Source organism: Fusarium graminearum, chromosome 3 (assembly GCF_000240135.3).
Source record: "Fusarium graminearum PH-1 chromosome 3, whole genome shotgun sequence".
NCBI classification, from domain to species: Eukaryota; Fungi; Ascomycota; class Sordariomycetes; order Hypocreales; family Nectriaceae; genus Fusarium; species Fusarium graminearum.
Window position 1 is genome coordinate 5,715,741 of NC_026476.1, and position 26,351 is coordinate 5,742,091.

Genomic DNA, 26,351 nt, shown 5'->3' on the forward strand with positions numbered 1-26,351 from the left:
CGCCTACCTCGGGACCTCTGGTGTTCATGTGCGGAAAAGGTCGACTCTCACAGCCGCCAACAACATGGATGTCATATCTCGTAATAACAATAGCGATGAAGCTCAAGGCAGTCCGATGCGCGTGGAATCTGCCAGGGCATAATGTCACACCGCCACCAAACGGCTTGAACGTCTTTGCTGTAGCCAACTTTGGATTGTGGATGAACCTATCAATGTCAAATGTTTTGGCGTCTTGACCCCATATCCCTTCATCGAGGTGCATTTGACGGTAAGGCATAATGACATCGCTTCCAGCCTTGAAAGTGAAGCCTCCGATAACAGTATCTGATGCCACCTGACGAAAGCCAGCTGTGCCTCCATGAATACGCAATGTTTCGTGGAATGTCGCATTGAGCTTGGGACATTTCTTGAGGTACCCGATATCAGGAGGACTGTGAATGCCATTTCTGAAAGCAGGAGCAACTTCGGCTCTGATGTCTTCCCAAAGATGGGGAGTGTAGACGGTTCGGGCAAGAAACCAGAATGCAAGGGTGGCGGGCATTCCATTGATCCTAATGTCGTTATCAGCACTACTCACAGGCATCCATCACAAGACTCACCCCCAGAAAAACTTGAACAACAACGCGGCGATTTCTCGAGAACAAATCCCATTCTCGCGCATGGCATCTTCCGATTTCAAGATAAAAGATGCAGCATCCTGTCTTTCACTCTGTGGTAGATCAAAGTATTTGGTCAGCCCATCAATGACTGAACCCTTCGCGTTGTGAGCAGTCATAAACGTGAACTTTGGCGCTCGGAATACCATCTTCCATACATGGCGATCAAAAATAGGGAAAGAATCTAATATCTCAGGAGATTGTTTTAACAAGACTTTGCCAAAGAAGGAGTTCGTTGAGACGGTAATAATTATGGTTTCAACGAATTTGAGCATGTTATGCTCACGTAGTCTCCCGGTGGTTAGTGGATCACCTTGTTGTAGACCATGGTCTAGTTCCATCATGAACCTGTCAAAGAACGGTTGTGAAGAAGGACTTTGCGATACCTCTTCTCGTAACCAGTCCAAGGCAGAGTCGGTTAACGAGGAATCCCCAATCATGGTGTTCCACATGATATCTCTGGTCTTTTGAGTGGTGCCAATGCACATCATCAAATGATCAATAAACGGCTCATGCACAAGATCTTTGGTCTTTTTATAGACCTTACCAATGTAATGAGGGTCGAGAACAACATATGTCCGACGGCCCCCAATTAACAGGCTGAAAGGGTGAGTAATACTCTTGAAGTGCGACCTGTGAGCGAGTCAACAATATATATCTCTAGCCAAACTGAGATACAGCTTACCTCCCAGACATGATAGTATTGTGAGTGTTTGTCAGGAACGAGAATGTGTGGCCGACCACTTATTCACATTAGTTCTAGATGTCACGTTGTCACTGTGGGCTTTGCCTTACCTGGTATCCAGTATGGTAGCATCGGGGGTTCTGAACAAGCACTCTCCGTCACTCCTGTCCGCAGGAAGTACTGCCATACGATATATGTGGCGATGAGTAACCCAAAGAGATAGCTGAGAAAGTTGTGTTGTAACGGCAGATCATGTGCTTGGACATCTGCTATCTTGAGTGTAGAGTTCATCTCGGGTGTGATTATCATGGACTCCATTGTATGGCTTTGGGGAAATAACACGATGTGAATAGTGAATACCTTCAAACTCATGGGACTTAATTAGCTACCATATTTAAATATTGTTCTCTCAGTTTCTTTAAAAAGCATATGATGGATTCGGAAGCCGGATGGAAATACACTGTAGGTTCGGCTTATGTGAGTTATGTGCCCGTGATACCTCGCGACGTCCCGTCCCTTCTGTCATTTGACCACCTAGCTATGTCTTGACTGTCCCGTCCATCTGTGGTGGCACATACCCCACAACATCGATTGCACAAGATTTTCGTCGGCACCCGTAATATTGATGCACTGTCACTATCCACAGCAGACGTCAATCCATGGATTCGCTAATATGATATGAGGTGATGGCACAGCAGACGTCAAAGCTGTAAACCCGCATCAACATAGCCAACCACTATCTGAGCCAGGCATTGAAGTTCGGATTGAAGGCCATTCGGCGATCATGTTTCACAGACTAAAGCAGCCAAACAGAGATGTAGACACATCATAGGTGCTCATAAGTGCGGTAACATGATGGAATCATGGGACCTGAAGTCATGATTGTAGAGACCAATCAGACAGACATCAACTTCAGCCGCAGCAACTCGGTCCAGGTAATCGACAGTCTCACAGTCGCGTACGTTACTCTAGTGCGGGGTACACCTTTGACAAGGATTCTGCTTACTGGCCGAAACTTGAAAATAGCTTGATACACTAGCCTCTTCTTTTTCGCATCAATCAACATTCCCCTCGGTCCCGTCATCAGTCCCATCAGCCATGGTGGACAAGTTAGTTTTGGGTCAAGCCCCGGGCCAAGAACACTCTGGTCGTGAATCGGAACTTTACTCATATACCCCTCTTAACAAGAGGCAGATACGTGTACTGGAACTGAGTCCTGGTAGTCGAGAGACAGACCAGCTCCGAGGCAAGCTACTCGTGAAACACTTGGAAGAGTTACCTCCGTGTCGCAAACCCTTTTCTTCAGATGTGGCAGAGCTGATTGACCTAACCAAACACGTCTGTTTCGAAGCCATTTCCTATGTGTGGGGTGAAGCCAGCTTCACTGAGTGCCTCGTCACACCCGGTGGTTTTATCCGCATCACACCCTCACTCGCCTCGATTTTGCGACGTGTCCGCCATCATGAGGAATCTCGTCTCTACTGGGTAGATGGTCTATGTATCAACCAGAACGATATATCTGAGAAAGAGATCCAAGTCCCTCTTATGGGAGTGATATACGCCTCTGCCGTGCGTGTTCTCTGCGACGTATGCGACGAGAATGAAAACATAAATCGGCTGTTGGACGCCATGCAACGATACTGGAAGAAGAATATTCGTCGTGGATTTGAACTGGCACAGGGTCGCTCAATGATCCTTTCAAAAGAAACGACTGCAGCGATAATGGGTGTCCGTCTTCCCACTCAAGAGGAGGCAGATGAAATTGAAGGCTTTGAGGCGGAGAATTGGACTGAAGAATTTCTTGAATTCATATGTTTGCCTTGGTTTCATCGTCTATGGATCCTTCAAGAGTTCGTTCTTGGTCGCGATGTCACAATAATATTTGGCCGTCGACATTTACCATGGGGAGAACTTTGGGCGGGTACAGCAGCAGGGTACTCTGGCTCTTCCTTGCCATGGGATTCAATGGAGCTAGCCAAGCCAGAGAACGTTACCAAGCTGACGTCTCTGAGCTCGATCTGTTTCATCCGCAGCTGCAGGGTCATTGATCCCAACACTACCCACGGCCGCGATTTCATAAATGCCACTAGAGTCTTGATTGGAGGTGCAGAACTCAGTCAAACTCAGCTTCCCATGTCTCTTATGGCTGGCTGCTTCAAGGAGTGTACGGTCCCTCGTGATCGATATTTTGCTATACTAGGCCTCGTGGATGAAGCAAGCGACGGAAAGATACATGACCTGCAGGTCGACTACACATCGCCTATCAGTGATATCACCATGCGTTTTTGGAAGCACGCCCTGCAGCTTAGTTCTGGCGGAGAACTTGTCCTCCTAGCCGGAATGGCGGGCCGAAGTGACGGGTATCCTTCTTGGTTGAGGGATATCACTGTACGCAGTCCTTTGGGTTCCGTCTGGCAGTCGGGCCCATTAAGTAACGCTTGGCATAAGGCAGGTGGAGATCTTGATAGTTGGTCTGCAAGATTCGATAACAAAGATCCTGACCAGATGATCGTTCAAGGGTTTTTCGTTGACACTATTGCCGAGGTATCAAGTATGAAACCAAATGAAGTCTTTGAAATGGAGGACATGATAATCTGGTTTGCGAAAGCCATAGACTTTTTCACTTCTGGGCACGAGACAGACATGCAATATTCGTGGACTGGTGAAAATGTTCAAGACGCAGCGATGAAGACAGTCTTTGACATCAGCTCGCAAGAAGCACACGGTGATTCCTTTGCCTCAATCTGCCAGTTAGGTCAGTCTCTCCTCTCAATAGTCGCGTCACATCCAGACAAAGGTCAAGACATGATGGAAGCCATCATTGACGAGGCCGAGAATAAAATGGATATCCTTACGGAACTCCTCACACAGATCTTCTCGACCAGTGGTCTACGAGTTTGCAAGACGGAGAAAGGAATGTTTGCAATGTTGCCAAAGGAGGTGTGTGCAGGGGATTCTGTTTGGGCCCTCCAAGGTTGTCGATTGCCTGCTATTCTAAGATCGAGCCCTGCAGTGTCTGGATCATATGACGTTGTTGGCTTTGGATATGTTTATGGAATCATGAATGAGGAAGTCATGCAGATGCCAGGATTTGAATGGATGGATGTCTGTTTGCGGTAATACGTTGAGGCCTAACTATATGACCTCAGGTCCAACATGTTTAATTGCCCAGATCTCAAAGGTGTACCCGCTGGTCCTCGTCGCATTTTCTGTTCATGGTTCTATCAAGTAGTCAGTCAGGCCGTATGCTCTAATCAGAAGGTAAAATACGTACCGTGCGACCTCTGTTCTTCAAATTGTCCCCCAAGTCTGACATGACTATCGCAGCCCATAGCTGTGGCAAGACAACCAACGTCGCACCCTTCAACGGCGAGCACGTCTCAGAATATGGCAATACCAGCATGCCGTGCCAAATTGAGCTAAACGGTCCATCTCGTCTAGGACGCGGAGTCTGCGGGCGGCTTCCCTTTGTAATCTCCTGCCTACTTGCGACATTAGCATGAAGGAACTCTGATGGACCCTGAGAGACACTTACGGGACTTGGGTGGTGGACATCCCTTACCCCGTTTTTGCCTTGAAGCAGGCACAGGTGTAGGCGGAGGCGGCGCAACGGTATATTCCCAATCATCATCAGGAATAGAATCGCCGTACTCAAAATCAGAGAAGGTATAAAAAGACATTATCGGCCTTGATCAATTTGCGAGTCTAGTGGTGACGCGGGCGGCAAAAGGTGAGGGCATTCCTAAGGGGAATAGAGATCGAGTTGATGTTGGGGAGGAAAGAAATGAAGGCAAGCATTGGCCAGCATCGAAGGAAATGTAGGGCACGTGCTCACAGCTTCTGGTTCACAGCGATTCACTTCCAATGCGAAGCGCTTAATTCACAGGTGGCAGTTCGGTCTAGAGGCGAGGCAGCTGGCGACAGCTGTCAACAGCTGCCAACTTGTGAGAGAGTATGGGCACATAAGCCAGTCCAAATCGGGGAACAATGGGCCACGCTTTAAACTTGTACATGAATTCAGTAGATGCATTTGTTAGTGGTAAGTACATGGCCTGATTTCAAGTTGCGTTAATTGCATTTCAAGTGTGGAATGTGCTAGACTTCCCCTCTAGCTCGATATAAGACTCATCTACAACCCGATACCCTGTTTCTCCTTCAACATGCCAGCCCATGCCCTCCAATCATCAATGATTGCCAATAGTCCCGCTGTATAACTCCTGGTCAAACCCTTCCCTTTTGTCTAGCACAAGAGTCAAGTGACCTAGTAGGTGTAGCAGAGCAGTGAGCTCTCAGTGGTCATCATGTCCTTGACCTTGAGATCGTCCGCCAATCCCTTCATAAGCAGAACGTCGTCGAGAGATGCTCGGGGCGGCTTGGTTCCATCGAATTGATCTTGGGTCTTGTCGCCGGCAAAGTCAGCGAGACGAACCTTGGGGTTCTCCTGCTGCCAGAGCGACCACAAGCGATCAATTTGGGTGTGGTGAAGGAAGAAGATGGGATCTAAATTGTTAGCTTGCATTCCACATTGAGAGTTTCGTTTCCATCTTACCATTGGGTGAAGTGTTGGGAATCATGTCGGCACCAATGGCGCTGTGAATAGCACCGTGAGGGCCGCCCTCCAGAGTATAACGATAATCATCGTACTTTTCGACAGCTTGGACCTTCTTCACAGCCTCGGGTGAGTAAGCATCAGAAATCATGTCTCCAATGTTGCTGCTTCCGTCATTCCAGTTACGAGACAGGCAATGAGGGTCCCTCGTAGTGCCGAGGAATTCAGGATGGAGATTCTTGAACGGTCCATCATCGAGACACTTTCTGACATACCTTCCGTTGTAGATCGACTCGGTTCTGTTGGGGCTACCGTTTCCGCCGAATCCAGTCTTTGCATCCCAGATTGCGGACTTGGGCACGTCATCGCTATCGAGGGACCAGTCCCAGTATCTAGATATTTATGATTAGCAGATGCGATAGAGGAGGAGTGCTAATGCAAAGACTTACGGCATGGCTCCTTCATAGCCACATTCCTTCAATGCGCCCTCATAAACGTTGACAAAGTATCTGTGCCAAGGCAGGAAAGAGGCAACGGAGTGGACTGGATGTTTTAAATGATTAGTATCCATGGTCGAGAAACGTCCAAGTTATCAAGGGCTGATATACGTACTCTGCTTGTCAAGTTGAGAGTGAACATAAGGGAAATCGTCGTAAAGTGTCGAGTTCAGACCGATCCTTGAAGGCTTTGTCGTGAGGCACAAAACAGCGTCGACATATTGCTGACGGACAGTCTGATCGAGCTGTCGCCATTCAACACGCTTTGTTGGGTTTTCGCAAGACTTGGGGACCGCAGCCGCAGCACAAAGAGCTGGGAGGGTGAGTGAGAGGAAACGCATCTTGAAGATAGTTACTAAGAACAACGAATGTATGGAGCGAGAGTAATAAACGAGCGTAAAAGACTAAGCTTGTGTGATGGTCAAATAGTTTAACTCTATAAGTAGTATTCGCACTTATATACTCTGTACTGCTGGCTTGATGCAAGTGACGTGACATTGTGAATACGAGACCTAATCCACGCTACCTCGTCTAGCTGTGGACAAACCACGCTTCGCCTAAGCGGAAAAATCTACAGCCAGGATATTCGAAACTCGAATTCACCGAGCGTCGGGTCGAAACGTCTGTTCTAGTGTTTTAGCTCCGGGATTGGCATAAACTATGACTAAATTGACTAGATTGAGTGTCCACTTGTAGCATTATGCCGGCACATACGAGGTTCGGTTACAACCTTCAGGGGTTGTGGTGTCTTGGTAGATGATTTTATGAAGATCAGTAATTTCCCGGTTTTTACTTGTCTCTGTGAATATTACTATACCGTTGCCTCTTTCTGCATACCAGTAAACTAAATAGGTTTGATCTCCAGCTTCACGGACAGGTATGATATAATTCTATGTGATTGATCTCTTGACTTGAGTCGAGGAAGAAAATACGTCATTAAGCTTAAATAGGGATTGATATCTATAGCCCCTGTGACTTGTGCCAAGGGTCCACTGACAAAGGACTCGGAGATATTTATAGGACAACCTCGCTTGGGAAGCACTCTTATGGACTCTGAAACAAATAACCCCCGACAGAACTGCTAGGGCTACACTAACGATAAGATGACTACTTGAAGCACCAGGAAACTGACAGCACTGATTTCATCTGATGTGATTAATCCAAGTCAGTGCCTTCATGGTAGCTCGCCTTACTCTACATAGTCAATTCTGAAGCTGTGTTCACGCTTTTTAGACCCGACCCGAATTTCCCATTTCGGCACTCCCTCCAAACCCATAGTAAGTTCAAGATCATCGTGCTTTCTCCATCCTTTCGATGGATCCCCTACAGCTTTCCACTCGCTGATGGGCTTGTCCCAGTCGCACTCAATGCGACACAATGTCGACACTTGAGAGTTGACTCTCTTTGGTGCTGGATCGTGAGCACTGTACAAGATGTCGAATGTACATGTGGAGGGAGCACTTCCGACGCGGCAGAATTTATGGTACGAGAAAGGAATACGTGATTGCTTCCCGACACTGTCACCCTAATATTCTGTCAGCGGGAGGGTTCACACCATTAGAGATGGAGTGAGAATTAGTACCTTGGATAAATACCACGTAATTCTACTGGTCACCTTGGTTCCTTCTGGATCAGTAGTGACTTCATCATCAGAATCATAATCCAGATTTTTAACGGGCTTGTTGACTTGAATTCCATAGTGATATCTCGATTGCCGAGAAAGAACTACAGGGAGCCTGTTCAGAGCTTCTTGCTGCTGTATAGACTGGGGACCCTGCGATGAAATGTTCTCCTGCAGTAACCGCAGAACAGCACCTCGAGCGACAGCTGACCATCTGAGTATCTGTCAGTTTTCATGTACGTCTTGTCAGATGTCCTGTCTCTTACCCGTCAATTGGCCTAAGGACCGTATTGGAAAAGATTGCCGTCAACGTGTCGTAAACATACTCAGAGCTACCGAGGCCGCCAACAAGAAGGATCTTCTGAAATTTCCCAAGTCAGTTTATATGCAGTCAGATCAGTTTGCCAAATCATCTAGGAATCTAACCTTGGGTGGTTTCCCTGTTTTTTTCTTGACTTCTTCGTGCTGTTTCCCTACAAGAGTCCGAATACCAGTGAGGGATCGGTTAAAGAAGTTTGTCATTTCTTCACTTTTGAAATAAATTAGTACACCATGTTCGTTTCTGTGATGTGGTATGGAGACATACTTGCTGATTTTCAGTGTATCCTTATTCATGAGGCGATCAAACCTGCCATAGGCTTTCATCGGTGGATGCAGGAAGTAAAATTGCTTATGCTGGGAAATGCTGAAACTTCTCTTTGCGCCATGTTCCCACTCCCGTAAGATAAACTGGTTAAAGTCGCTGTCCTTGATGGAATTGACCCTCAGCTTAGCCTGGAAACGAAGGTAGGCATTAAATGCTTCGTCGATCAGGAAGGCCCCAGATAACATTCCTGTTACCTTGTTAGTTGAGATATCTGAGTGAACAGTTGTCACCGACCTGCTCCAGTTGCACATTCGTCCAGCATGAATGGTTTTTCGGATACAACCTTATAACTGATAACATCCTGACCAATGTGTTAGTTCAAAGTAACAATAGTCAATGAACAGCATGCCATACCACTGTGCCACCGCCAGCGTCGCAAACGACGAAAGATTCGTTCATCTGTGGTAACGGTCAGTTCCACTTTATATGTGCAAGCTTCCGATGGGTATGGATACCTTGATCTCGGGTGAGGAGTTCCGCTGGAACAGACATGCCAAAGCTGCTGCCTCGGGCTCTTGCACAAGCATTAGAGTCGTGTCCCCAATAACTCTATTATCCAGAATACCGGCAATCCGAGCAGCCTCCTTCATTGCGTTCTCTGCATAGCCAGGCCAGATAGCTGGTATGGTGATAGCAACACGGATAGGGAGATCGTCGATATCCAGCCTCGAACGAAGAGCAGCATAAGTGTGATCCCAAATTTTCTTGAGATACCGGCCGACAATCTGTACAGCCGTGATGTTTCCGTGTTTGGCTAAGATGCTCCTAGCTTCTTGGAGTTGTTTCGCATTGCGAATATCCTCCTTAGTGATATCATCGTTGTTGAGCAGCAGGAGCTTAAACCACTTGATAGGCTTCATATCGGGTGTTATTTCGTAGCCCCATTTACGTGAGTCAATGTCATAGAGAGTTGGTACTTGAATCTCATTATGATTTCGATGGTCGTCTGACGGCCAGTCTGTGATTTGATGGACCTCTTTGGGTTGACCAGAGAAAGCCCAAGATATGCCAGAGTAACTAAAGTTTCGAGAATGTTTAGTAGTCATATCCAAACGTGTAAGGGCGAGCGCAATATTTCTGCCAACTTACGTCGTTCCAAAGTCAATACCAATTGCAACAAAATCTTGCGCATAGTCGTCAAGGTCTGTTTCATAAGACTGCATTGTGTATGTAGCGAAATCGGAGACAGGTAAGAAGGTCAGATTCTGTACGAGGAAACATTTGGCTAAGGAGGGAATAGGATGAGTATTTTGTAAGCCACATGCATTCTTCTGTTGGTATGGGTCAGCCCAGGGTGTTTTTAGAGTCACACTGAGGCTATGGCACCCCCTCCAACTCGGAGAGCCTTGTTAGGCAGGCTATCCCTCCGCCCACACAGACCTGAGAGCAGGCGTTGAGGCGTCTGCATGTGGTATGGCAGGTATCACCTTAGCCTAGTCTAGCACAGCCTGACTATGCAGGCTACCATAATGCTACGTTGTTGAGTTTCTGGAGGGAACCAACTCGCTCACAGCCTGATTTCTGTTACTACCCAGTCGCAGGCTCATTTCCTTTAAATTTGTGCCACACTTCCAGCAGAGCACTTTTCTTTCCAGGGGAGTACATCAGAATGGACAACGAAATCACTATGGATGATGGAAGTAATGGCGTCATCTTGGTTATGGGTGTTACTGGCGCTGGAAAGAGTTATTTCATAAATCAACTCAAGAGCCAATCTACCGACGAGGGACATTCACTATATTCAGGTATACAGTACCCCTTTTCTCCATCTTTCTGTTACCCTCATCCCTTTGGCATCTCAGCTAACAGACACTGCAGAGACACAGACATGTCAGGCTGTTCAGATTATCCTCGATGAGGAAGAGAAACGCACTATAACCGTGGTTGACACTCCAGGTTTTGGCGATACGTTTCGCTCTGAGGCAGACATCGTTGCCGAAATCACGGACTACCTTACTGCACAGCACCTGTCCCGCTTGCCCCTTCGGGGAATCTTATATCTGCATAAAATCACAGATAATAAGATGACCCAAGCTTCTCTGCGACATATCCAACTCCTGAGAAAGATTGTTGGAGATGATGCTCTGAGGAATGTCATTTTGGTTACGACGATGTGGAATGTCCTTCGCCCAGAAGATCGCAACCGTGCCCTGCAGCGTGAGCAGCAACTTCTCAATGGGTTTTGGAACACCATGATTGACAAAGGGTCTTATGTTGCGCAATTCAACGGAACACCACAATCGGCCTATCCTCTGATTCATCAATTGGCAGATCAGCAGAGTGTGGTACTCGACATCCAAAAGGAAATTGTAGGTCAGGACAGGTCGATTGGCGAGACCACGGCAGGCATATCCCTGATCCAGAAGTTGAAGGAAGATCGCAGGGGTTACGAGCAAAAGCTGGGCAACCTTGAGAACGAACTGGATCGGCAGCAGACTGCCCAGCCACCAAACAAAGAGGAGATCAAACGACTCAAAAGCGAAATGAAAGCGACCGAGAAGGTTCTGGACGCCATAGGGACTTCGGAGGAGCGCATGAAAATTCGCCCTGGTTCGCCAATGCGACAACGCATGAAACTAGCCATGAAAGACCACGGCGCCACTGCTCTTACAGCTCTCGGAATGGTTCTGAACATCACTTTCTTTGCGGTTCGGCTGGGGCTGGGGCTGGATGAGTAGGGTGAAGGGATAAGCTGACATTTCCACAGACGGAAATGTACGCCTTGGAGCCTTGAATCATTGTTTTTATTGTCACTTTGTAATTGAACACCTATGTTTCATCCTGCAACCACCAACATGCGGTGACAATGTGATGCATGCCAATGTGCAAATATTGAGTCGTGGCGGCTGAGTGGCGAGCAAATAGTCACTGCACATCGAGAGACTCGGTTTCCAGCCAAGCCCCAGCGCTTAATCGGTAGTGTCGGTGTGTAGTTCTGCCTATTCTCATTAGCCATGTATTTCCAGCGTGGTTGTGAAATAGCTCGTGCTCAGTCGCAGGCCAAAGGGAAAGAAAAGGCGCCTGAACGTATCTCAGAGCCAATAAACATTGATTCTGTCCTCATCAGGCTGCCGTTAGCCTGGCCATCCCAATCATTTATGAACGGATGAAACGAGTCAAGTTGGCAGGTATCTTGTATAGAATCAGGCTGCGAAGCCACGAGCGTCGTGAAACACCAATTTCGGTCAGCATTTCAGCCCCAAGCCTCAATGACAAATTAAATCTAAAATGGAGACTAACGAACAGCTTGTATATGCAGGTTTCAGTCCAGCTTGTAAGCCACGGAAACGGAAACGGATCCTTGCATCAAGATCGAATTGCGAGCCATCTCCGCGTTCGAACCAGAGTAGGCGCTGCAGAGTCTCATGACCATCTATAGTGTAGCCACTTGTGCTTCTCAGCCTAACACATGAACCATTCTCACGCATTCTTGCCTTCGTGCTCTACCTCCTTGGGCGAAAAGAATTTATCCTCTCTGAAAGTTGAATTCAACAGGAATATGAAACACCCTGGCGCGAATTTACGCAGCTTAAACTTGATTATTCTCTTCGATAATGACACATTATTCCACTAGGAAAAAAGAGTTGTATCCACCCAAAGCACGGCAGGGCCGACCTCCAGAGCCTTCTCATACTCCTGGTTCAAAAGGGCGTCACAGAAGCGGCTCAATGGAGTCAAGGACTTCAGCTCACTCCAAGCGCCGTTATGACCATACATCAGAAAGAGACGAAAGCTCCAAACAGCCAAGAAAGCCTAGAGGCGCTCGGAGCGTTTTTGAACTTGTCAAGCATCCGTTCAAATCAACAACCAAGAAGCAGCCTTCCATGGACACTGTCGGAAAATACCCTCAAGGCTTTAATAAAGACTCTATCGATCGATCTCGGAGCTCATCTGAAAGGGTCATAATTGATGAATCTCAAAGGGCCAGGCCAGTCTGTGAACCAGGCCAACCTACCGCGGTAGTCACCCTCGATGGAGTCAATGCAGATCAATTACCTAGTGATAGCCAAGCCCAACAGGCAACGTCCTTGCTTCCAGAAAATGTTCCCGATGACATATCCAAGCTCTTGATAAGTGACTCTGAGATGGATAGTGTTTGCGAAGGCCAGAATGATCAGTTTGAAAACTCCAAGAAGTCCCTGCCTCCTCCTCCAGCTCATGAAATCCAGGCCATGATGGTACCTGAAGGAGAGAACAGTTTCTACTGGAAAAGACAATACGAGGCGACGATCAAAAAACAACGAGAAACTATCAACGGCCTCAAGACCGATAATGCGGCCCTTTCCGATCAAGTCCAGAGTCTGAACCAGACTATTTCATCCTTGCAGAAACGCGTCAGCGCAGCCGCCAGTAAAAATGTGAACATTCCGGTTCGCACGCCTCTCAATCGGCCAGAAAGAGAACTCCTCAAAGACTGGGAGAATCTCGCATTTGAAGTTAGAAACTTTGTTGGCTTTCACTTTGAAAAGGTTAACACCAATGATCTCAAGGCTTGGGCAGAGCAAAATGGAACATGGCTTGGAGAAGTAAGCCAGACTTATCAACAGGACGTCACTGGCAAACAGACATCCTTTGCCATGATCGAGGCTGCCATCTGGTATAACCTCTCCATGTTTGTGTTTGCGGATACCAAGGGCAATCGGCCGATGCGCTGGGCGGGTAACTATGAGAGGGTCCTGGGAACACTAGGTGAGCATGTCCTCTAATCCTGTGTGGCAAAGCTTAGTACTGACTTATCTATAGTCGATGAACTTCAGAAGGAACACGCAAAGGAGAATTCTGAACAGTTCATTCCTATGTTCCATCAGTGGAATACTCTGACGGCCAACATGATGGCAACCATCCAGTCCGATGATTCTTACGCCCAACAGGTTATTCGTCTAGTCAAGAGGTTCGAAGACCTATTTGCCTCCTGTCGTCCCAGAAAGTCAAGATCAGACTCTTATCGACTGGACTTGGAAGCGCTGGTTAGCAAGGCTATCCAAATAGACTTCTGGTTTTCTGGCCAGACCAGTCGGTATCTCGTTGATTGGCCGCATGTCGGGCGGCATAATATGGTATTTGATAAGGCAAAGATGCGACAAGACGCGCGAAGTCCAGAATCATTCAGTGATGTGAGATTTATGATACAACCTTGTCTTTTTGGTGTTAATAGACAGGGCGAAGGATATGATAGTCTCGTGGTTCTGGACAAATGCGTGGTATGGATGTTTTAGTCAGTGTTGTGATGGAATATTTAATTATACGGACTTGCTTTGGTCGACAAGAAGGATACCGATGGTAAACTGCCTAACCAACCACACAGTCCTGACGCGAGTGTAAAGAATTGGACTCTACTAGTTGCCTTTGGTAAAGTGAAACCCGAACAGTTATGCCATAGCAATCCGTCCAAAAAGCTCAGCCGTCTCTTTCGGCATGCTTAGAAATGGAAAATGGCCAGAAGGCAGGCTTTCCACTTTACTAAATCCTCCTGCCTGGATAAAATTATCTTGATACACCTGAGGTAGAACTTTGTCCTTCTCACACTTGACATATGTCGTGGGAATCTTGACATCCGCATTGATAAAGTCTGCCAGGTGATCGAAACTCTTGCGGCTCTGGCTGCCAAGGACCTTTTTCCAGGCTTCGTCTCGTTCGTTGACTGATAGATCGCTAAAGAAGGATGGTTTGAATGTATCATGGAGATGCACAAGGCCGCCCTCCTGTATTCAACATAAGCTTTTAGCCGGGTGTCAATCTCCATGTTGTTCAAACTTACCTCGTGAGAATGATTAGGCATCACGGGACCTTGTTCCGTAGTCCCGTAAATGTTTCTCTCGCGAACCGCAAATGCGAATCCAGCGACAGCCGCATAGGCTTTAATGCCTCCAGCAAGTCCTTTTGCTTTACGTTCCTCCAGGGTATATCCCTCAATGGACAAGAGGCCTGGGAGACTTCCGTAGCTATGGCCAAAGAGAACAACTTTAGAGCCCTCATCAAGTTCCTTAGCGATACTGTCGTGGATCTCTTTAACGTCGTCTAGCATTCCCTTGCTGGCCAGGTCTTTGTGTTCATCGTGGTCGGGGTCTTCTGACGGAAGGGTTCTGGTGGTTGTCAATGTGATGACTTTGACTGTGAAGCTGTCCTCTCGAAGACAATCGGCAACAGCTTGGTACGTTTCGGGACTGCAAAAGCCGCCAGGAATAAGAACAATAACAGGCTTATTTTGCGTCATTTTAAAATGGACAGTTTTTAGTCAATTAATGAAATATAAACTCAAGTCGTGGATCCCCAAGTATGATTGGTATTAATGGGGTTTATATCGGTTCCCCTCATGATCTAACTTGAAGCAGAAAACAAGCTGACTGTATCAATAACTCGATGTTTTGATTCGATAGCTTGTCAATCTGGCCAAGTTCGATTCCAGAAGGATCCCCGGCGAATCAGAAAGTATTGCTAGACAACATGTCAGCCGACACTAGATCCTTTAGTGGGTAGCTTACGTTGAACTAAACCTGTGCATTCTGGGAGGTTGTGTTAGATTGAGAATTGCCGATGGTTCATTTTGGTAGTTAGAACTGTAGGGGGTGAAATGAGCCAGCTAGCTTCACGGCAATTTCAACTTCACTGTCAGAGAGCTTAAGGGGGGTTAAAATTGCAGTGAACAAAAACGCAGTCGCTGGGGCGCAGGATGAGGCGCAATCAACAGTTGCTGATAGGTGCATTCAACCCCTGTTGCCTGGGCAGCTACAGGATAAACATGAAAGACAAGTCAATACGAAAGATCGATTCACACCAGTTCAAGTTGAGAGGAAAGAGTTGTAGCCAAAGCGACGTACAATGCAAAGACGTTAGAGGGCGCGGTCGGCATCAAGCCGTATTGCCCGTCAAAGTTCAAAAAGCTTTAAATTCAAGTCATCTATATGTATAAAGGTGTATTCCCCTATCACCCTTCAGGCTAGCCTTCCAAGCTCATGTTCTCCAAGCTCAACTGGGTAGTCCGGGTTTCCCAATAACGGTTTATGCTTACTGCCTCTTGCAGAAAAAGGCACTGTTGGACAATAGAGGGCCGAGGTAAGATTCGGGAACTGTTTGAATACTGTTAGCAAAATTGCAATGACAAGATTCATATCATGGTGGAACTTACCAAGTTTACCCTCGGCAAAGCTGCTGCAAAGTGTACCCCACTTGCTGTCGTTGTCGCAGTTCGTCCACTGCTTCCTGGTAGTGGAGGGAAGCTTGCCTGAGTAATCCCACTCGCAGTAGCCGTGAGTAGCCTGTAAGTCGTGTTAGTCAGAGGTCGATATCTCAGAAGTAGTGTCAACTTACAAGACATGTGATACCAAGAGTGGCAGGGTCAAACTCAGGTGTCTTGCCAGCGCAGTTCTCGATCTCGAAAACATCAGCAAGGTCGGCCCATCCGTTATCGATGATGGCCACCATGAGATCGATGTGGGTGTTGCTCCAGTCGTTGGGGTTGTGGAAGGAATAGGTGTTCTTGGCCTTTTCATCGACAAACCACTGGAAGCAGCTGCTGGCGGCACTAAGACTGTCGCATGTGACTTCACCAGTGTCTCTGGCAACGTCCTGAGCAAGGATGCCGGTGCTTCGGGAAGAGATGATACCGTTGGCCTTGAGGGCGCTTGAGAGGATGAAGAGCTGAAGCTGGCGGTAGAGAGTGCTGGCTTGAATAGTAAGCGAAGTGGTGACTCGCTGAGAGAATCCACCCTCGGCGCAAGCAGCGAGGAAGAGCTCTTGGTCACCCTGGATCGTCTTGACACTGTCAAGAAGGTTCTGCTGGTACGTCTCGACGAACTTGGCCAAGCCGGAACCAATGTCACCAAGCTGGACAAAGCGGTCATCTGCTTTCTGAGTGATCTTCAAAGGCTTGCCGAGCTTGCCAGCAAGGTCCAGGGCAGAAGAGAGACCACCCCTGATCAAGCCTACACCTAGACCGGCGTTTCCAGGGACAAGACCGGTGAATGTGGAGACCACTCCGAGAGTGGAAGTAAGGACACTGAAGAGTTCGCTCTGGGGCGTGTTGGCTTCGACGGGAGGAGCAACCTTGGCGACGATAGCATCGACTGTTTGTCCAGCAAGGGAAGCACCATTGCTGAGAGCTTGGGAGTACTGGTTGAAGAATTGGTAGATGGTGTAGATGTTCCAGAGAGCCTAGTTTTGGTCAGCATGAGATTTGAAAGGGACAAATGGGTATCATACGTAGAACTGCTGGTTAGACTCGTACTTCTCGACGCTCTTGGTGTTGAAAGGTGGGCAAGTGTCGCTGGTGATCAGGTTGCAAGTGAGACCAGTGAAGCCCTGAGAGAGATATTAGTAATAGTTGAAGTCGATGTTGGTTTGTCAACTCACGTTGGCCTGGAGATAACATTGAGCAAAGCCGAGCTCCTCGCAGTTGGCTGCAGTACCGTTGGCAGCGACCCAATCCTTGATGTACTTGTCCATGTCCACTAATCCATGTCAGCCCGAATCCCATCGTCTTTTCATTATTACTCACAAGCTTTCCAGCACTCTGCCTTTAGGCCAGTGGACGAATTGGGTGCGCAGTCGACATCGGGGGCCGGGGCGGGAGCGTCAGTGGGGGCGGGAGCGGCACTGCCATTGTCTTGACGCTCGACCAAGGGAATGGCAGAGGCCGAAACGATGGTGGACACTGACAGTGTGGTCAACACTGCCTTAAAGAGAGACATGGTTGCGCTGCAACGAAAGAATGAATATGGTTACTGGTGAAAAGAAAGACGTTGACTAGCAGCGAAGAGTAAAAGACAGAAGAAGAGGCTTGCTCGTTGGGTTGTGAGTAAATTGGACGATGACGTTTGAGGTTATATAAGTCCAGACGATCACTCACCATCGGCAGTTTATCGAAACCCACAGTTCATCTATTCCCCATGACTTTGATAGTCGGCAGTTAACTCTAAAGAAATTATCCAGACGTAATCGGACGAGATGTTGCTCCAATGACACAAACCAGTTCCTGGCAGGAGCCGACTTGGCAGGTCTCCAGGGTGAACTTTAAATACCGGGGATCTGGTCTTATCCATATCTCTAAGAGGCATGTGCATAGCGCTTCACTTTTGTCCTGAAACTCCACGTCCCAAGATCATCCCTGCACGGTTTCCAAAGAGGGCTTTTCGTATTTCTGGAGAGACAGGGCAGGTATACTGGAAATGGGCTGTGTAGATGGCGATCTGCCGTGTCGGACCGATGCCGAGACTCGAAATAGAGATCGATGGGTTGTGGTGGTGGGAAGTTAACAAGTGTCAGCCTAGCTATATTTCAATGCAGATATAGTCAGATTGTCACGTCTCAAAACGTCTTGTCTTGTCTGTTTGCAGTATAAAGAATGACTCGGTCATGTCTAGATGAAACTGACTACGGATCCGCCGTTGGGAAGACCCCTGCTCATCTCCCCCACGTGTCAATGCCAATGCCACTGGTGTCACATCATATAACATGTCTTGTTCCAAGTTCTGGTGATTGAAGCTATCACAAACTCTCTCTTTATCTTTTTTAGAGTCACTAAATCGGGTTAAAGTAAGCGGTAACATACAATCAAGGTTTAAGAAAGAGATTTTGATGACGGACCATCGCTTGCCGATTGGGATGATACGTTTCATGTTTCTTGGCAGTTGTTAGATGCGCTGTAAAGTTAAAGATGAATACATTGCCGTGGGCCTGTATCCGTAAATGTCAAAGTCAATTGATCAATTCGGTAATAACAAGGAAACTTTATTCTTTGGCCACTTTGGTTGGTAAACTTGCCAGGCCAATCAAATGACGATGTGCAAGAAGCGTTCATCCATATCAAGCATTGACATAAAACGATTGACGCGATACAATATTCCGTACGGACACAACCGAGAGTTTATTTCTCATATCCATGAGTATCGGCAATGGGCAGATGATGGTCTGTTGGGCAAACATCAATAAACCGAGGTATATGTCACGGTCCTCCAGTTCTAAACGGCTCACAAACACGGTCAAAATTATACTTTGGCCCCTCTCAATATTGGATTATTAATATCAGATCTTCAGGGTCCAAACTCATCCCAGACCATGAGCAGGCCACTCTTGGGTCTCAGGAACTAAACACCAAACTTGACAGGTCGTTGTTTGAACGTCTATTCAACACAAATCATATCTAATGCTCTTATCGCCTTTGTCTATAAAAAAAAAAAATACGCACACGCATCAACGCAATCATAGCTTCGCCTTGGCTTCCTCGTCTCTCTTCTTTCCTCTCACCTTTCTCGTCCAAGGAATAAGCCCAACCATCTCCTCGAACGGCAAGCCATTCAATATCGGCCCATCTGCGACCAGAGGCAGGAACTTTACATCCGCGATACTCGCCGCCCTCAGTGCGGGTTGGTGAGGTCCAATGCACAACTCAAGATTGAGTCGTGAAATCTCCATCCATAACTTGGCTGCTCCTTCGCGCTCGTGCTGGTAGGCTACGAATGCCTGGCTGAGTTCGAAGAATTTTGGGTCTGGGTTGGAGCGCAAAACTCTCTTGAGAGTGTTTACTAACGCGATGGAGTCTTCGATACCGCAGCATGCGCCTGCTCCTCTGATGGGGTTCATCTGCAGATGTTAGCATATCAGTCTCAGCCTCTGGGTCAGCGGAGTAAAACACACCTTGTGAGCCGCATCTCCTACCAGAACCATTCTTCCCCAGTGCCAGAATGGCAGCACACCTTCATCATAGTTGGCTGTTCCGCCAGCAGTCTTCTTTTTCCAAAGGTCTCCAAAAGTCAGGCCCTCGCCGACAGAGACATCTAGCCAAGGCTTTGCAGCTTCTTCGGCATCGTTCTGTCCAAAGTATGTTCTCTTTCTTTCAGCTGGGATGCGGTGGTAGACAATGATCATAGCCTCGTTTCTGTTGGTAAAGACTTGCACATGTGAATCTTCTTGGTAGACGTTGATGTTTCTACCTGGCTCAAGACGCGGGTTGAGATCTGCTTTGGCAAAAACACCGGCATGAGTCGCCTCGAAGGGGTTTACGGTCTCGTCGAAGAGTCCCTTTGGTGCCTGGGCTACCATCTGATCTCTCACGCTACTCCAGACACCATCGGCGCCAACCACAATTGATCCTTCTTCGAAAGTACCATCAGCGAACTCGACTCTCACGCCCTTCTTATCCTGGGTTATTTTGCTGAGTCGTTTGTTTACTTTTACGCGTTCCTCTTTGTTGTGGAGAGCGTTTAACAAAGCCAGCGCAAAGTCCAAGCGGCTGAACAATGTCATGGAATACCCGAACCTGTTTATGTCAGCACTTCCCGAAAATGTCGAGCATGAGTTTGTTGACTTACATGACTCCAAGCTTTTGGAAACCCTCCTCTTCATGAAGAACCTTGCCATCCATTGATCTATGAATCGCCTGGAGCATGGGTTGACCGACAGCCGAGACGACATCAAGGAGGCCCAGTTGGTGAAGGATACGCATAATCTGAGGCCATATGAAAACACCGTAAGCTGGCTCCGGGGGAACTTGTCTTCTCTGCTCAACAAGCAAGTAGTCGATACCGGAAGCTTGGAGCGCGTGTGCAAGCACCAAGCCAACCGGCCCGGCGCCTACAACTATAACCTTGAACCCCATTCTGGAGTATTATTCGTATGGATAAGGATTCAAAAAGGGGTATACAAGTGAGATTGGAATGTCAAAACAGTGTCTTATGTCTTTGTTTTATGTTGGATTAGCCTGTGTTGATCCTTTAACTGAATTACCCGACGGGTTTTATCCCTAGCAGGGTTAGCGCTGAGGTGAGCCCATACTTAGCGCTTGGCAATTAGCAGCAAACAAATATAATTCCTCAGCAAGGGTTAGCATGAAACCTCTTTAGCATATATCGTCGACGGCAAAGTAATTAGCATGCGTGATACTCGGCCAAGAGCAAGATCCTTCCGAAAGAAATAGCCTAATCGGAAACTGATCAACTGTCCGAGATACAATTCCGATATCGCGATGTGAAAGCCTCGCATGTTGGTGGAGGGAAGAGGAAAAAAGTCGGATGGAAGCAAGTGACGCATTTAATGCCCAGCTGAACCTTATATTAGGGCAGGGCAAGGCAAAAAAAAAAGGTCTTGTGTAAGTATTGGAGTCATAATGCTTGAAAAGTGTGATTTAAGATGGAAATCTTATCATCAGGTGATAGCCTCGCGTCAGTGGCGTATCCCTTCAGTGCTAAGATCTCGGTGAGACATAAGCAATGTCTCTCGTTGATTAGCTCTTACATCCATACATAACCGGGTGAGGAGACCTTCCTGGGACACAGTGTGCTTACTCAGTTAACAAGTAAAATATTACACAATTGTCCAAGGCATTTCCCCCAAGCCTCCCAGATATACAGGTACAGGTGCTTTTAACTTGGAATGATCTTTCTACACATTTCTTGCAGCGTAGTCAAGGTTAAAGAACGTGGTCTTCACTCCAAGTAATCCTACCAGGTAGTCAGAGAAGGGTCGCATAAAGCAAGCTAATCACGTGGTTAAAGCCTCGATAGCACACCATCATGTATGTATACAGTCGCTAGAAACATCACAAAGGTCGATTGCACACAAAGAATATATTTCAAAAGTTTGAAGTTGTATTATAGCCAGGCCCAGATGAGAGCATCCCTAGCTAGACCAGTTCCATTCTATGTTGACCAACTAATTATCCATTTCCCATTCATGATATGTATTAGTCTCGCATTTTCGTTTATCTAATGTTTCGTTATTGTCCCATATTCGAGATCCTGATGAATTTTGTTCCTTTTCATTGTTTTTCAATTTTCTTTTTCGTCGTTTTTTTTTGTTGTAATTATGTCAAGCCGAGGAAGAGCGGCAAACAAAAGGCGCAGCCAATCTGTACAGCCAGCGGCACGATAGCAAATGTACCAGATGAAAACTCCCCAGGCGCAATAGTCCAGCCCCAGGGAGCACCGATGGCCATATAAATCATGCCACCGGAGAGGGCGAAGCAAATAATGAATGTCCACTTGAATCGGTGCATCATCTTGTTGAGACCGATGTAAATACCTGTAGGACCCAGCTCCTTGGATGTCGACGCCCATTCGATATTGATGGAAAAGGCGTGACACAAAAGAGCCTTGGCACAGTTGATACTGATGCCACCAAAGAAGAGAAGGAGGAAGGGAAGCCATTTGGCTGCTTCGAGGATAGCCGTCCAGAACGACTTTTCCTTGAGACGGTGACGAGTCATGCTGGTCGCGACCGTTCCGATGCCGTTAAACACGACTAGAAGCGAGACCCAAATGCCCCATGAGGGCATGTAGAACTGGTCGAGGTCGTAGAAAAATAAACCGACGAGGACGTAGTTGATCATCGTTAGGAGAAGACCAGCAGCAAGGGCGTAATCTGTAGATGTTAGACTGTGACACAAATAAGAGACAGAGATGAAAACTTACAAGTGAAGATGTAGGCGATGATGGAAATCTTGCTAGAAACCGGCATGTTGCTCCAGAGGAATCGGAGAAACAGCCTGGTGACAGGGCCCTTGTAGATCCACTGGTAGAAAGGATGAAACACAAGCTCGTTGCATCCATAGGCGTACTTCTCCCATCGGTTCAGCTCATCGTAGATGGTCAGAGAAACACCCTCCTGGAAACCACCGTTGTGGTAGGTAGCCAGACGACAAACCATACCAGCCATCTGAACCCTCAGGCTGATGTCGAAATCCTCAGAGACGTGCGCGTCAGACCACCATTTGGTGACCTTGTCTGAAGGATCAACAAACGCGACACTCTGAACAGCCTTCCAGCGAAGGAAAGCGTTGTGGCCGACAAAAGGAGCGACATCACCGGTACCAACACCGTACTTGATAGCTGTGTAGATGACGTTGGTGAAGTATGTGATACCGTTCTCGAAAATGTTGTGGGCGACTTGCATGACGCCTGATCCGTGTTGCAAAATAGCGACCTCGGGGCTCTCGTACATCTCAAGAGCACCGTAAAGAAGACAGTCGACGGGGAGACGGGTATCGCAGTCAATAAGAAGAATAATCTCACCCATACGGATGTTACCCTCAGCCCAGGTCTTGCCCTCATCAGCATCAACCATGTTCTGCAGAGCCTGTTCGTAAAGACGATCGTCATCCTCAGCGCTCAATTCCTCGTAGTTGCAGCCACGGTTCTGACACTCAAGATCAGTGAGCCTCAGCATCTCATCTTCGACTCGGTTGGAAAAGGCAAGGCAGTAGTTCATGTTACTAGCCTTCTTGAACTTTCCCTTTCTCTCGAAGCCAAGTGCATTGGCACGACCCTGAGGAGAACGAGAGCTTTCATCTTGGTTGTCGACTTCGGGGTCCACAGGAGGAGAACGCTTGAACCAAGAGAAAGCACCCTTGCCTTTGGGGCTCTTCTTGTTGGGAAGACGGGCACAGTAGCCAATACCGTTCTCGCGATAGTACTGCTTACGGGCGGCGGCGAGTTCAGGCTGAATGCACTGCATACCGTCGTCATTGATGTAGACGGAAGCTGTGCCACCTTGGTTCTCGTAATGTTGGATGGCAGCCATGACCGAGACCATGGTCGGGACGATGACACTGTGAAGAGTCAGCGAATGTTGAACAAAGTAGTAGATGTAAACTTACCCTCGAAGACCTTCCTTGTAGACAGGCATTTGAACAGTGATGTGTGGAAGCTGGTAGTCCTTGTATCGCTTGGGGTTGGGCTTAATGGCTATTGGACATTATTAGTACAGCAGCGCAAAGGTGTCGCGACCGCAAAGGCTGTGAACTTACCAGAGTGGAACTTTGAATTCTTCAAACAGATTCCAGCTGGGAGAAGAAGCTGGAAGACACTACTGACGACAACGATGAAGAAGAACTGCGACATTGTGAGTAAGTCATCGCTCAATTGCCTTTAAAGTCACTTACCAACGACAGAATCATGAGAGGAGGAATGACAGCAGCCAATGCAAAACGCTTGTAATCACCATCCCAAGACCATTGTCGGATGAGCTGAATCTAGTTAGTAACGGTATTTGACAGTCGGGATGCGACTTACTCTTGAGACACCCACACTTTGGGTCAGAATAACCAAGATCATAACAATACCGATTCTGAAAGAATGAATAAGCAGAGTGGGACGCTTGAGCGCTTTACCCTCGATGTCACCGTCGTCGTCATCGCCGCCCTCCTCGACTTTGATGGCGGCCTGGTAGACTTCGTTGTTCTCGTCAATCGCACCACGAACGGGCGTGTGATAATTCTCAACGGAATGCTCCTCGGTCTGGGCCAGCAGACCTTGGGGCATGTTGGGACCAACGATCTGCAATCAAGTTAGACTCATGAAATCTCAATGCCTGAAGAAGTGACTTACAAAACCCAACATCTGCTTCTCAACATTGTGTGCAACATTGAGGACGGTTCTCGCCTCGTGTGACCAAATCAGCACGCATCGCTCTTGGACAACGATGCATGCGCTGGTGAGGTGCACGAGTGAGTCATGGATATCATTGAGGGTTGCAACGATGGGAATGCGAGCACCAGTGTCTTCGTTGACAAGGCACGCCTGCTCAGGCTTGATGGTATCGAGAACTGCGCTGGTCACCTCAGACGACATTGAGACGACAGCAGCCTCGTTCATGCGACCGATGGCTGCCGCTAGGTCAGGGCTTGGGTCATCTGGATTGTAGAGGTAAGAGCCATCAGGCTTCTTGAGCGCAATACATGTTGATGACCAGCCACTAGTCATAGCAGCAGCGGCAGGTTCATCGAACCAACCTAGTAAAGTTGCTCGACGAGCAATGTACTTTGCGACCTGTTATTGTCAGTATGTGCTATTTTCATCGTGCAGATCATGTTGTTTGGTGATCGTCAAGCTGCAGGCAAATGTGGACTAGTAAGTTACCCATCACACTGGGTCAGGGCGGTGAAGGGGAAGGGTAACAGCGATGTTGGATCCCCAAACATGAAACACAGTTCATGCTCGTCAAAGAGGAAAAGTTTTACTCACAACTGGTAGATCCGCAGCCGTGGCATCGGGAATCTGCATCACAGCTGGCGTGCCCGAGTAGGAGCTGTGCGAAGATCTCGTGAGCGGTCCTCTCTTCAGCTCTGGAGATTTCTGCTGCATCATGAACGAAGGTAGCTGGGCAGCAGGTGAAGGCGGTCCATGGTCACCAGCTTCAAGCCTCTTGAGCGTGGCAGAGTCCATGGTCGGACTGGGCGGCTGGAGCACGCCCGTCTCGATAAAACGAGAGGCAGGCTTCTCTGAAGTCATGGCTGGGACTCACGTGGAGGTGAAGACACACGAGATGGCTTCAGGTCACACGCACACAACTTGGGAATAACGAAGGGTTGGGTCCAAAGAAGTCAAGAGGGTCAAAACGAAGGTGAAGATCTGCCCAAGACAGGACCAGGGGTAGGGAAGGGTGTAGAAAATGGGGACGGAGGGAAGAAAGGGTAAAAAGAAAGAGGAGGGGGAGGCCCTTCAAGAAGCCAAGAGGGAAGAAAGGGCAGTCGTCAACAAAGTAAGGTGAGCAAGGCAGAGAGAGTATGATAACCGCGGGTCAAGCAAGTTATGAATGTGTTTTTTTCTGCACGCCTTATCCGTGTCAGAGTGAGATTTGAGTAGATTTTACTACAGTACAGCAGGGACGTGACAAAACAACACTAGACAAAGATACCAACGCAGTGGCGAGCTTTGAGCTGAACCGCCGATCTGAGCTGAGATGGAGTCTGGAATTTCGACCACGGTATCGGATATGATGGTTACCTGTGCGGATCGTACAGTATGTAAGCGTCAGGTCAGAGTGGAGGAAGAAACGTGGGCGGCGGTGATGGTTGCTGTCGTTTCGGCCTCGCATCTATCTCTTTGTTGGGAACGGGGTTTATCGTGTTTCCAGGCCATGCATATCTCTTTCTCGGTGAGATTCAGACTCAGGGCCCGGCCTCTGGGCCTCTAGCACGTAACGCCAACAATCACAATCAAAAGAATGCTGTATCCTTGTTCACTGCAGTAACTTTTCTGCACGAGGAAAACGTGTTCTATCGTCTCCTCCCCCCTTGCCCCTCTCATTCCCTGCCCCTGTATCTTGTACGGGTGCAGTCAGTACCTGGGTTACGGGGAACCGAGCAATGCATGCTTGATTTGGCGCCCATGTCACGTCTAGCGAGCTGATGCCTAGTACTTTTCTTCTTAACAGAGGTAACTATTACATGTCAATCGGAACGTACCGTACCTGTAACCAGAACAACAAGGGTGATCTACCTGAGCTAGAACTTTTTGGCAGTGGGGATCATGGACTGGGGTGGCTAAAGACGAACTAGATGGAACAAATCACGAAACAATCTCGTTGAGTCAAACAAAGCAAGGCTGTGTTCGGCTTCAAAGTGGGTTCGCAGAACAAGAGACAAGGCCTCGTAGAAAAGATTAGGCTAGACTTCTTTAGCGTGTCCGAGCAAGAAGAGGTGCGTGCTCAAAATATCATCGGCAGTTCGTCAAAAACGAGGCAACAAGACCAAGGTGAGAGAAAGTGGGTTGGTCAAGGCCTCTTTTTTGAATTTTACGAGCAAGGTTGCAGAATACGCCATGTAGTCGTGCGGCGTTTTTTGACAATGTAATCTCTCTTCTTTTTCTCCGAGTCGCTTAACGATAGCAGGCTAATATTAGATCCAAGGACAAGAGAGATGATGGCTATCACCAGCCATCGAGATATGATAGAACCGTACAAGATCCAATGAACGAATGGGATAAA

General features: G+C 47.7%; 11 protein-coding genes across 11 annotated transcripts; 3 read left to right on the top strand and 8 right to left on the bottom strand.

The window, feature by feature from the left end:
• Positions 1-102: 102 nt before the first annotated feature.
• FGSG_11108 (uncharacterized protein) lies at positions 103-1,659 on the bottom strand (the record flags this gene model as incomplete). The annotated part of the gene is made up of 5 exons (XM_011326946.1): positions 103-128; positions 238-551; positions 600-1,289; positions 1,342-1,399; positions 1,452-1,659. The coding sequence occupies 5 exons, from the start codon at positions 1,657-1,659 to the stop codon at positions 103-105; spliced, it is 1,296 nt and encodes a 431-aa protein (XP_011325248.1).
• A 545-nt stretch (positions 1,660-2,204) lies between these two features.
• Positions 2,205-3,611, top strand: FGSG_11107 (uncharacterized protein; the record flags this gene model as incomplete). The annotated part of the gene is made up of 3 exons (XM_011326947.1): positions 2,205-2,299; positions 2,721-3,505; positions 3,586-3,611. The coding sequence occupies 3 exons, from the start codon at positions 2,205-2,207 to the stop codon at positions 3,609-3,611; spliced, it is 906 nt and encodes a 301-aa protein (XP_011325249.1).
• A 962-nt stretch (positions 3,612-4,573) lies between these two features.
• FGSG_13858 (uncharacterized protein) lies at positions 4,574-5,021 on the bottom strand (the record flags this gene model as incomplete). The annotated part of the gene is made up of 3 exons (XM_011326948.1): positions 4,574-4,591; positions 4,616-4,851; positions 4,877-5,021. The coding sequence occupies 3 exons, from the start codon at positions 5,019-5,021 to the stop codon at positions 4,574-4,576; spliced, it is 399 nt and encodes a 132-aa protein (XP_011325250.1).
• A 581-nt stretch (positions 5,022-5,602) lies between these two features.
• FGSG_11106 (uncharacterized protein) lies at positions 5,603-6,728 on the bottom strand (the record flags this gene model as incomplete). Its single annotated transcript, XM_011326949.1, has 4 exons — positions 5,603-5,841; positions 5,891-6,282; positions 6,340-6,433; positions 6,503-6,728. The coding sequence occupies 4 exons, from the start codon at positions 6,726-6,728 to the stop codon at positions 5,603-5,605; spliced, it is 951 nt and encodes a 316-aa protein (XP_011325251.1).
• Positions 6,729-7,576: 848 nt separating this feature from the next.
• Positions 7,577-9,817, bottom strand: FGSG_11105 (uncharacterized protein; the record flags this gene model as incomplete). Its single annotated transcript, XM_011326950.1, has 9 exons — positions 7,577-7,912; positions 7,970-8,222; positions 8,275-8,369; positions 8,435-8,537; positions 8,595-8,841; positions 8,889-8,955; positions 9,009-9,053; positions 9,110-9,671; positions 9,744-9,817. The coding sequence occupies 9 exons, from the start codon at positions 9,815-9,817 to the stop codon at positions 7,577-7,579; spliced, it is 1,782 nt and encodes a 593-aa protein (XP_011325252.1).
• A 446-nt stretch (positions 9,818-10,263) lies between these two features.
• Positions 10,264-11,332, top strand: FGSG_11104 (uncharacterized protein; the record flags this gene model as incomplete). The annotated part of the gene is made up of 2 exons (XM_011326951.1): positions 10,264-10,399; positions 10,473-11,332. 2 exons carry the CDS (start codon positions 10,264-10,266, stop codon positions 11,330-11,332), a joined length of 996 nt encoding a protein of 331 aa, XP_011325253.1.
• A 990-nt stretch (positions 11,333-12,322) lies between these two features.
• On the top strand, positions 12,323-13,827 carry FGSG_11103 (uncharacterized protein; the record flags this gene model as incomplete). Its single annotated transcript, XM_011326952.1, has 3 exons — positions 12,323-13,343; positions 13,398-13,621; positions 13,810-13,827. The coding sequence occupies 3 exons, from the start codon at positions 12,323-12,325 to the stop codon at positions 13,825-13,827; spliced, it is 1,263 nt and encodes a 420-aa protein (XP_011325254.1).
• Positions 13,828-14,023: 196 nt separating this feature from the next.
• On the bottom strand, positions 14,024-14,679 carry FGSG_11102 (uncharacterized protein; the record flags this gene model as incomplete). Its single annotated transcript, XM_011326953.1, has 2 exons — positions 14,024-14,356; positions 14,413-14,679. The coding sequence occupies 2 exons, from the start codon at positions 14,677-14,679 to the stop codon at positions 14,024-14,026; spliced, it is 600 nt and encodes a 199-aa protein (XP_011325255.1).
• Positions 14,680-15,659: 980 nt separating this feature from the next.
• Positions 15,660-17,341, bottom strand: FGSG_11101 (uncharacterized protein; the record flags this gene model as incomplete). The annotated part of the gene is made up of 6 exons (XM_011326954.1): positions 15,660-15,721; positions 15,781-15,910; positions 15,963-16,805; positions 16,854-16,952; positions 17,004-17,101; positions 17,149-17,341. 6 exons carry the CDS (start codon positions 17,339-17,341, stop codon positions 15,660-15,662), a joined length of 1,425 nt encoding a protein of 474 aa, XP_011325256.1.
• Positions 17,342-18,736: 1,395 nt separating this feature from the next.
• On the bottom strand, positions 18,737-20,247 carry FGSG_11100 (uncharacterized protein; the record flags this gene model as incomplete). Its single annotated transcript, XM_011326955.1, has 4 exons — positions 18,737-18,772; positions 18,897-19,232; positions 19,287-19,908; positions 19,961-20,247. 4 exons carry the CDS (start codon positions 20,245-20,247, stop codon positions 18,737-18,739), a joined length of 1,281 nt encoding a protein of 426 aa, XP_011325257.1.
• Positions 20,248-21,450: 1,203 nt separating this feature from the next.
• On the bottom strand, positions 21,451-24,874 carry FGSG_11099 (uncharacterized protein; the record flags this gene model as incomplete). The annotated part of the gene is made up of 8 exons (XM_011326956.1): positions 21,451-22,007; positions 22,058-23,125; positions 23,252-23,329; positions 23,392-23,476; positions 23,527-23,616; positions 23,672-23,920; positions 23,972-24,412; positions 24,608-24,874. 8 exons carry the CDS (start codon positions 24,872-24,874, stop codon positions 21,451-21,453), a joined length of 2,835 nt encoding a protein of 944 aa, XP_011325258.1.
• Positions 24,875-26,351: the final 1,477 nt, after the last annotated feature.